Source organism: Aplysia californica, unplaced genomic scaffold (assembly GCF_000002075.1).
Source record: "Aplysia californica isolate F4 #8 unplaced genomic scaffold, AplCal3.0 scaffold00321, whole genome shotgun sequence".
In the NCBI taxonomy this organism is placed as follows: domain Eukaryota; kingdom Metazoa; phylum Mollusca; class Gastropoda; order Aplysiida; family Aplysiidae; genus Aplysia; species Aplysia californica.
Window position 1 is genome coordinate 97,330 of NW_004797591.1, and position 10,938 is coordinate 108,267.

General features: G+C 41.2%; 1 protein-coding gene across 1 annotated transcript in view; it reads right to left on the bottom strand.

Annotated features, from left to right (window-relative positions):
* The window catches only part of LOC101853245, a gene marked incomplete in the record, with an annotated part of 36,466 nt that overhangs the window by 1,704 nt on the left and 23,824 nt on the right, over nt 1-10,938 (bottom strand). Inside the window, 5 exon segments of the mRNA XM_035970790.1 lie at nt 404-1,173; nt 3,092-3,183; nt 6,566-6,658; nt 7,057-7,122; nt 7,838-7,885. Of these exon segments, the coding sequence (XP_035826683.1) occupies nt 404-1,173; nt 3,092-3,183; nt 6,566-6,658; nt 7,057-7,122; nt 7,838-7,885 (1,069 nt within the window).

Here is a 10,938-nt window from a genome sequence, read left to right on the forward strand (position 1 = left end):
AACATGGCTGGGAGCAGCAAGAACAACAGACACCATTGCTGCAGCGCAGGACAGGGTGAAGTGGAGGTCAATGATCGCCCACGCCAGTCGGCAAGGCACTGGATGATGATGAATAGAAATGATGTCAAAGTCACCTGTTATGACGCCCATGTTTGCCGTTTCAACAAGGGCTTTGGTCTTGTAGTTGTAGACTCCTATCAGGCTGAGTGGTGACGGGGGCCCTTTGGAACGTCTGTAAACTTATTTTAGTGGGTAACGAAGTACCAGCGAAGACGTTTCTAATCTTACAGCAATTGTCATCGACATTGGCTTGTGATACCTTTTGGGGCCCAAAAGAGCTGCTCTCTCTTGTCTGAACCGGCCATTGCTTTGAATGATAACTATGAGCATTACGAGGACTCGCCTGCCGCTTAGCTGTAGTAATCCCATGGTGCTTTTGGATGTCGGGTAGCACACTCCATTGATCCGTGCAGCTTGGGGGGGACTCTGTAACTTTACCGGATGCTTCATAGACATTGTTGCTAGTCTGTCTATTCGCTATGGCGATGAAGTCGTCTGAACACGTGCTTGCTGGAGGTGATGGTTCTGAATAATACAGGAATCGCGAGGAGAGGGCATCAGTCACGGCGTAGTCTGCCTTGGAAGACGATTTGCTATTGATAGTTTGAGTGGTCGAGCCTTTGTTGCTGTCAAAATTTCCAGCGTTCTGCTCTGGCTCCCCGTTGTTAATATTATTATTACTGGTACATTGTGCCTGTCTCATGGATCGTATCAAGCTGTTAGTGAAGCAAGTGTTACTAAACAGGTCAATGGGTGGTAATGTGCTGTCAGCGCACTGTGCGTGCTCTCGCTCCGCTACATCCTGGCAAAGCGTAGCGGAAATACAAGGATCACAGCCGTCAGACGTCTCGGATTTCTTATTGCTGCTGCTTTTGGTCCCTGGCGGTACTGATATCTTAATCTGCTGGGCAAAACTCTCACTTGATTGTCTGTTGGATGACGTTTGTCGTGATGAGAGGCTTGTCGACCTAGTTTCTGGCGTCTGGTCGTCGTCGAGCGCCCGAGCCATGAAACTGTGTACTTCCGAGAGCGACTCAAGTGGGGATGGCTTATAGAAACGCCCTCCTTCATCATACAGGACCCCTGATCCGCTGCCTCTTTCTTGTGTGTACTCTGAACCGAAAATAAAAGAGACCAATGTCAGGAAATCCTCTCCATCTAAACGCACACTATACCACATTTAGAGTCGGAGCTTGGAAACAGCAGCATGTTAGAAACAGAAGGATACGATAAGAGAACCAAAGCACACATATAATTACTCGCACACATAGACACACACATATAGTATGCACAATTTGCTCTCTCTTTGACTCACATACAATGTACATACTTTCACACAGAGACACACACAGTGAGAGACACACTCATTAACAAACATACCGCACACACATACACACACGCACACACGCACACACGCACACACGCACACACACACACACACACACACACACACACTGAGTTGGACACTATACGGAGAAACATGTTATGTTGCTTGTCAGTCTGTCTGCTGAGATGTATCTCACACGGCCCACGAAACATCTCTCTCTCTCTCTCTCTCTCTCTCTCTCTCTCTCTCTCTCTCTCTCTCTCCACACCTCCTCCTTATTTGTCATGTATCTGTCGACCGATATAACTCTTATCTTTGTTGCAATTTTCAAGGGTTCACCCTGTCTCTCTTCCACTAATAATCAGTGTCAAGTGCGCCTGCAAAACGTTTTCATAGAAAACGAGCTCTACCGCGGAATAGCCAACGCCTTTGTCTTAATTTTTAAGTCTTTGGCTACCACGGTGAGGACCAAAAAAAAAAAAAAAAAGATACAGCTGGAATCGACACCTGATATCATGTACTAATGGAGTTAAGTCCAATTTTGGTGAACCCAAAGGCTCGGAAACCGAATGATAGAAACTGAATGATGTTAAAGAATTTTGATAAAACTAAAACCCTAACCCTAACTCTTTAACACTAATACCGTAACCTAAAATAGAACACGGTTGGGGTATGTCCCCACGGTGTAGGCGAGGGTTAATTCCGTAAATATGCCACTATCGATACAGCTAAAATATTGGGATTGTAGGTTCCTTGGCGTTTGCGGCAAGGCAGCATCACGATGGCTCACCCGTGATGCTCCCAATTCTAAAAAAGTGGAGAAGATATTCGGAGGCGTCTCCGGCGAGCACCCAGGAACTATTTGGAGACGTTCTCCCGCACAGAGATGCACAGCTTAAAGGGTCAAATTATGCATTGTTTGCTGCAGATCACACTTGTAGCCACTAAAACTGTCGCAAATCGATTATTTTCAAGAAGATTTCAAACGTAACTGCATCATATCAAATCGCGGGTTAAAACAGTCCAGAGGCACAAAGCATTTTGATTGGTCTATCTCCGTCTGTAGTAGTAGTATTGGGTTTTACGGCGCTCGCAACTGCATAAGGTCATATGAGCGCGCGAAACACAAGTTGGTTGCATTCGCAACAGTTCACTGCACGGTTGGTTAACTATTAGACTTTTAAAAAGCTAAAATATTTAAAATTCTGTGTAAATATATTTAAAACAACTCTTATAAATAACAATAAGATTTTTTAAACAATATTGTTTCACTTTACAATTTGCCATAAAGGCCAATGGCCTTCATAAAATTCAAAATTCTGCTGGGACCAACAACGGAAAAAATGACTTGCAATTTCTTGCATTTATAATATTTCCTTCGGATCTCTCCAAAGTCTAGACATTCGGTTAATTCGGTTAAGATGTGTTTAATGGTAAATTCTGTGTCGCATCCGACACAGAACGGCTTCTCATCTCCCTGTAGGAGGTATTTGTGGTTCAGGGCCGTGTGTCCGATGCGCAATCGAGTAAAAATGACTTCGTCTCTTCTGGAGAGGTCCGAAGAATCTCGCTGTTCCAGTTTGGGTTTTATAACATACAGTTTATTGTTTTTCTGTTTTTCCCAGTCGCTCTCCCACAGACTGGAGGTCTATCTCCGTCGGTGACGTCTCCAGATAGATACTGTGGGAAAAAAAGAGCCTTTACCATTATTGGCCGCAGACAGAGACAGCCGAGCATCTCTCATTCCTTCACTGAACTGCGACGCCGTGCCTTCCCATATCATCTCCAGCGAATCTCTGGAATTTAAAAAACCGATTATATAGTTGTTAACACATGGATAAATTGACTTTATTAAATGAATAGGGTTCAGTTTCTACCTTGAGAAGGTAGATATAAAAATGATAGTCGCTAATGTGTATCATGTGTAAAGAAAAGGAGCGTCATTTTGTTGTTTAAGAAGACTGGTTCCGACAAGTTGCAGCGCCCTGCGTTCCCAACCGTCATCTGACATAATTTGGAACCTTTTAATGAAAGACGCGAGTTTCATAACCTTCATATATACATGCACACACACACGCACACACACACATAAATTATATTATATTATATATATATATATATATATATATATATATATATATATATATATAAAAAAATTTTATATATATATATATATAGGTGAGGTAGATATATAGAATGGATGTAGATAGGTATATATATATATATTATACTGAACGTCATTAAAACGAAAAACTTCGTTCACAGAGTGTGTACACGTTTTTATCAAATGATGATCGATTAAAAAAGTGTTTAAAAAAAAGTTTATTCACCATCATCATCCGGTGCCTTGGCGACAGGCGTGGGCAATCATGGATTTCCACTTATATCTGTCTTGCGTTGCAACGATGGTGTCTATTGTTCTTGCTGTTCCCAGCCACGTTGTCAACTAGTCTAGTATCTTTTCCCTCTGTCTATCTCTGCCTCTCTTTCCATCAAACATGCCTGTTGTTACAATATTCTCCACTGCTTCTTTCCGCATTGAGTGTCCAATGAAATTTGCCTGTCGCTTTCGTACATTCGTCATAAGCTGTCGTCTGTAATTTGCTTCAACCAAGACTTCTTCATTTGTTCTTCTTGCTGTCCATGGGATACGCAGTGTGCATCTTAAGAATCACAACTCTGTCGCCTCAATTGTTCTTTCCGGCTGTCTATTGATTGTCCATGTTTCGCATCCGTTTAATAGGATTGGCTCGATGTAAATTTTCAGTACTTTTTTTTTCTTGTTTCCTCCAGTGACAGGTTGATGTTTCATTTTATGGAAGGTTGCTTTTGCTTGATAAATGCGGCTTTTAATTTCGGTGTGGCATCTCCTTTCTGATGATATAATGGTCCCCAAATATTTGGATTTTGATATTGTAGGTTGGGGTTGGAGTTTTTCTATTTATCACCATGGTTTCAGTTTTCTCGATTTTAGGCTTAGGCCCAGGTAATGTTACTCTCTTGTATGATGACATTTAATAGATCATGTAGGTGTTCTTAATCTTCTGTTATTAGGACAGCGCCGTTTGCATATCTTAGATTGCTTACGTTATGTCACCCTATCGAGATACCTGGCATTTCTTCTGTGTGTCTCATGATACTTTCACTCTACAGGGAGAACAAGTCTGGTGAAAGTTCACATCCCAATCTGACTCCTCTTTTAATCTGTATGTATTCGCTGATGTCGTTTTCTATTCTTATTGCAGTGGTTTGATCCCAGTACCTGTTCTTGATAATCCTTAAATCCTTCCCGTCAATATTGAGGACTTCTAGTATGTCGATGATCTTGTCGTGCCTAACTCTGTCGAATGCCTTGGTGTAGTCTATACTATAAAGCATAAATGAAGATATTTCTAAACTTCCAGGGCACGTTCTATTGTTGTTCTGATGACATACATGGCATTTACAGTGCCTTTGCCTTCAATAAAGCCACACTGTTCTCAGGCTATTTCTGGGAGAATTTTATTTCGTATTCTAATCATAATTATTCGCTTTATTCACTCTCCAACAAATGTGAAGTATTTTGATCACCACACACTTCAACTGATTTCGATACACTGTCTTCCTTCTTTTGGAGTATCCCCTTCACACACATTTGCAGCTAAACAGAAATCGAAACTCAATAAAGACCTCTCACTCTTAACAAATTCTACGGCAATCATGAACATGTATACAGACCAAAAGACGCCTTCACATGGATTTTATAACATTTTCAATGTTTTGTTGAGAAATTCTGTCTCACTTTGGGGGCAGTGCAATCTCCCAATAGCTGCAGATTCGCAAAACGGCACACACTTTGCGGTTCAGCTAATCCCATACGTGCGCTGTTGGAGACATGTCTGGTACGAATACTGGCCATTCCATTTTTCCAGAAACTGTGCTGTTTGTTACATGGGCAGTGTGAGGACAGGAGTGCCGTGTTGGATGACTAACAGGTTCTGATTTTTTCTCTGCGCTAATGCCGTGGCTTCGTTAATTGCAGTCCTAAATAAGGCATTCTTGATCTAAGTCTAAGTCCTGAACTAACTACTCCGCGCCTCACACTGATGAAAGAAACATTTTCACGCTCTCCATGCATGCCTTGAGCTGTTGCTTTTAAGGAAAGAAACAGTTTCGCAAATGTGACAGCAGAATCCATCACTCTTGAGCAGGGTTGATCACTCGAGACTGCCCTATTCTTTTTGTCCATCCGGGACATGTCAAGTGCACTAAAATCTTTGTTTAATCTGAGAACAACACAAGCACTGCATTTCAGCCGTATTGCTGCTTCTCAGGCAGATTTTCCGCCATGAACAAGGCGGAAGCGAAAGTTGCGATCAGTTCCGCTAAGTTGAGGATTCTTGTAATGAAATAAATTAAAACAAAAATGATCGAAAAAAGCTAGGACTTTTGTCTAGAAAGAGCTACGGGTCGTTTTCCAGGTAGAGCTAAATTCTTTTTTATTCTTGGATTTACTTGGATTTACTTGGATCCAGAGCTAGAATCATAGCAGGCGGCACATGTCCATAGCTGCTCATCTCTCCTTTCCAGCGTCCACCTCAGGGTCTTCCTGCTAATTGTCTCCATGAGGAGCTGGTTTGAGACACGCCTGACCACTCCTCGGAGCAAATTTTTTTTCGCTTTGCCCTGCACACACTTTTCTTTAATTGTGCTGAGTGTGTGGGAGTCTGTCTCCTCTTGGTAGTGAAGGCTCTCCTTGCATTTGGCGCTCATATTCGTTTATAGTAACTAATGAATATATTTTACTGCAGCATAAGTTACTGTATTGTGATGAAAGTACTCAAGGATGTAACAAAAGTTGTGCATAGGTGTGTGGACTAACAACAGCTCACTTGTGTCTAAAAAAAAATCGTGACGATAGAGCATATTTGGTTTTTATAAATACATTTTTGAAAACTTTGCGTTTTTAATGGCGTTCAGTATAATATTATACCATTATTAGTCTCCCAATCAGGGCTAGATCTAGTGGTTAATGGTATTTGAGACACCTTCTCTTCAAATGGGCTTTGGCATAACGACCTTAATCTTTCCGATTTTAAACTAAGTTAACAAAAATACTCAACTCCCCAGCCCTCCCCCCCTCTCTCTCTCTCTCTCTCTCTCTCTCTCTCTCTCTCCCTCTCTGTGTCAAAGACTTACTCTGTCCCACGACGAGAATGTCTAGAACTCTTCCTCCGCCCTTCTCCAGACTTCGACGCTTTGCCTTTTGAACTTCTCCTTTTTGATTTAGACCTGAGAACCAAAGACAAGATTTTATTCTGATATATTACAGCGGAAACTAGGTACTTAGATTACGGATACTGTCTCTTTTTCACTGGAATAATTTTCAGTGGAAACATTCAACTAATGATCCTGTTGTAACTCGGAAGAAAGGAGAACTGGGACTGGGGGGGGTTAAGGGGAAGAGGGAAGGACTAGTCTGCCAAATTACTGAACAGCAAGATCCCGTATTTCTAGATGGGTTAATGTACTCGATACCGCTGTTTAATTTTCCTTTTCCTTGGCACGACTTAAGCCATTTCAACGGGACAAAGTTTAGTTTTCCAGCGGGACCTAATATAAAGCCGAGACAGTTTAAAATTACTCCAATAAAACTCAACATACTTGGTGAGTGCCCTCCAGTGACTTACTCTTTCCTTACTGCTTCTCCACCGTGTGACCATCTGGCTTTTGAATGTCTCTCTGTTGGAGTGGTACTGAGGATGAGAGTAAGATTTCCATCGATGATATCAGAACATCAACATAATATGATTTTTTGCACTTGTAAGATTCGGCAGTTATCGTTTTGTAATTAGGGTAGGAATGGGTGAAAAGGGGAAAACGGTGTGTGAGGACTAAAATATAGAGGGAAGACGAGAGAACCAAAATGGCGTCGACCCGAGTATACGTTTCGATACAGCTCTAGATTTTTTTTCGGATTTTCATTGCTTATCCTAGTTGTTTCTGGGAGAAATAGAGATATGTGCTTTTTGTGCCTTCTTTTGTGCATTTGTTGCCGCTATTGATTGCTCTATTAGTCCTGTTATTTTTCTTGACTTGTACTTATTTTCTTAAAATCTAGTGTGCCTTAAAAAAGAAACAATGTGAAAAACCAACAAAAGAAAAATGGAGAAGCCCATAAGGGCAAAACATTGAACATATTTTATAATAATATAAAAATCCCAATTCTCAAGTCTCCACAAATCGTCTTTTCATATCGTGCTCACCCCAGCGATGATGATGATGCTGATGATGATGCTGATGATGATGACGATGATGATGATTTTCTGTTGATTTTGTCATGAAATAGGCAATTTCAATGAGGAAAAAATTAAGGTTCACTGATGGGACCTATAAGGCCCTGAGAAATTAATACTGTTACTCCAGAAAGACTCCATATTTATATTTCATGAGCGTGCTCCAGTGACTTACTCTTTCCTTGACGATCTGGCTTTTGAATGTCTCTCTGTTGGTGTGGTACTGAAGATGAGAGATAAGATTTCCATAGATAATATCAGTGCAGAACATCAATACATGTGATCTCTATATCTGTATCTATGCACTTTGGCCGCCAAAAACTTCCGAACCACTTAACTTTCGAATTTGACAAAATTAAAGGTGGTTCAGAATCATTTCAAGGGTGCACAGTTTTATTGAGGAGCCTGAAGTCACTGTAGTTTGATTTCAATTTTTCATTAGTTTCATTTAGATCTAATCTTGAGAAAGTCCGTCTTCTAAGACCCCATTGTGAACAAGTGATGTTTCCGTTCACTAGCCGTGCGAACTGTTTCCAAACCTTTGACATTATGGAGTGTACAACCACGAAAACGGAATAGAGAATCAATCTATACATCACTATACCTAAACCTTCTAATTTTTTTCATCTCTCAGGATTTATTGCTCCATTCCAGTGGAGTGTATTATAGTAGGCCAATGACTTTCAGTTGATGTCAATGCATCGATCATTCCTTTCAACGGAAGGGGGCCCAGCTAGTATATAATATATAAGCTGATATATATATATATATAATGTTTCGGACTTAAAGAATCCGGCAATCATTGTGTTGTGATTAGGTCAGGCGAGATAAGAAGAGAAAACGAAGGAACAAAAATGGCGTCGACTTGAGCGGATTTTCTTGGTTTATCCTTGTACAAGTTGTAGATTCTGGGTGAAATAGATCATATGTGGTTTTTGGGATGTCTCTTGTGCATTTGTTGATGGTATTGCTTGCTCTATTCATCATTATCAGTGCTTTTCATCTTTGGCAGGGTATAGGCTACATACAAGCTCCTTCCATTTATTTCTGTCCTGGGCCATCCTTCCTACCTCGTTCCAAGTGAGCTTTCCACAAATCTCCTCTATGTTTTCCGTGGCCTACCCCTGCCTTGTGCTCCCTGTGGGTTCCACCGCAGCGACTGTCTTGTGATGTTTCCGCTCGGCATTCTGAAGGAGTGTCCCATCCATCGCCACTTTCTTAGATCTATTTCTACTTCTATATCCTTTTGTCCTGCCCTTTCCCTCAGCTCTTCATTTCTCATTCTATCCTGCCACTTCCTTCTTAGGATACCAGTCATACATCTGTTGATGGAAGTCTAGACTTTATTCAGTACTGTCTTTGTTGTCTTCCAAGTTTCGCAGCCGTAGAGGAGCACGGACTTGACATTGGAATTAAAGAGTCGAATCAGGGTGCGCAGTGAGATGTTGGCTTGCTCTATTAGCCCTGCTGATATTCTTCAGTTGGAACATATTTAGTAAGTGTTGCCACATCTTGGAATGTTTGCCTGATCCACACTCAGAGAACACCCGCAGACTCCTGCGGTTTATATGAGAAAAAAAAAGAAATTAAAGAACTTTTAAAAAATCTTGATGTTGTATTTACCGGTACTTCAGTATCCAGTGCGCCTAAAAAAACAAAAACAAAAAAAACAAACAAAAAAAAAACGATAGGGAAAGCCAACAAAAGAAAATACAATGATGATGATGATGATGATAATGATGATGATGGTGCTGATAAACGCTCTTCAATGGCTTACTCTTTCCTCGACGATTTGGCTTTTGAATGTCTCTCTGTTTGTGTGGTTCTGAGGATGAGAGATAAGATCTCCATCGATAATATTATAAGAACATTATTATATTATAAAAATAAATATGCAATGTTTTGGACTTTCAGAATTCGGCGATATCATGTTGTGATGACGGTAGGCGAGACGGGAAAGGGGAAGGGAAAAGGGGTAGCTGACTTAGGAAGGGAAGACGGAGGAACAAAAATGGCGTCGACGTGAGCGTCCACCTACGTACAGCTCTAGATTTTGTGAGGATTTTCTTGGGTTTATCCTTGTACAAGTTGTTGATTCTGGGTGAAATAGAATATGTGCTTTTGGGGCTTTCTCTTGTGCGCTTGTTGGTGCTATTGCTTGCTCTATTAGCCCTGTTGTTATTCTTCAGTTGGAACATATTTGGTAAGTGTTGCCACGTCTTTGTATGTTTGCCGAACACCAGCAGGCTCCTGTAGCTTAAACAGGGAAAACAAACAAACAGCAAAAGCAAAAAAACCCCCAGTTTTTTAAAACATTCTTGAAATTGTATTTACCGGTACTTCAGTATCAGCCAACAAAAGAAAATACCATGACTGTTTCATTCCCTGCAATCTACGATGATGATGATGATGATGATGATGATGATGATGATGATGATGATGATGATGATGATGATGATGATGAGGATTACGAGCTCTCTCCAAAGACTTACTCTTTCCTTGACGATCTGGCTTTTGAATGTCTCTGTGTTGGTGTGGTACTGAGGATGGGAGATAAGATTTCCGTTGATAATATTAGAACTTCATACAGACTTCAACATAAGTTAAGGACGATTTGCAAACACTCTGAGTGGTCTTCTTGGGTCTAACTTCATGTGGGCGTTCTTGGACTGACTCAGTGGCTTGATGGTGCTGCCTCAGGCGGACAATGACAGAGTATGACACTGCAAGCCTTCTGACAACTTCTCGGTCCCCAACTTCATCCTGCAGAAGTGCCATAGCCCTGGCACCATCTCTCAGCTTTCGTCTTTGTGGCATGTTGATGCGATACTGGATTTTGCGTAAAGGGCTCCTTATATTGCCACCAAAGTGAGCACAGTTCGAGACCATACGACCGTCTATGACGTGCGCCAAAAATTTTAACTGAGGAATGTCCGTGGTGTCGCCCACAAGTCGATAAAAACCGGCAAATTCGGCTAAAATTCCCAGAGGATTTCCGTGCTGCACGTGGTGGTTTTTCTCTTTTAGGAAGCTTTGCAGTACGCATTGGTAACCCATTAACACTTTTAGAGCAAAAAAAATAAAAATTGAAACATTCCCTGCTGAATTTTTTTGGATTAAAAAAAATCAGGGCTGACTGTCAAGGTGGTCCTTAACGTATGTTGAAATCTGTATAATAATAAATATATGCAATGTATTGGACTTTCAGAATTCGGCGTTATCATGTTGGGTTGAGGGTAGGTGAGACGGGAAATGGGAAGGGGAAAAGGTGGGGGG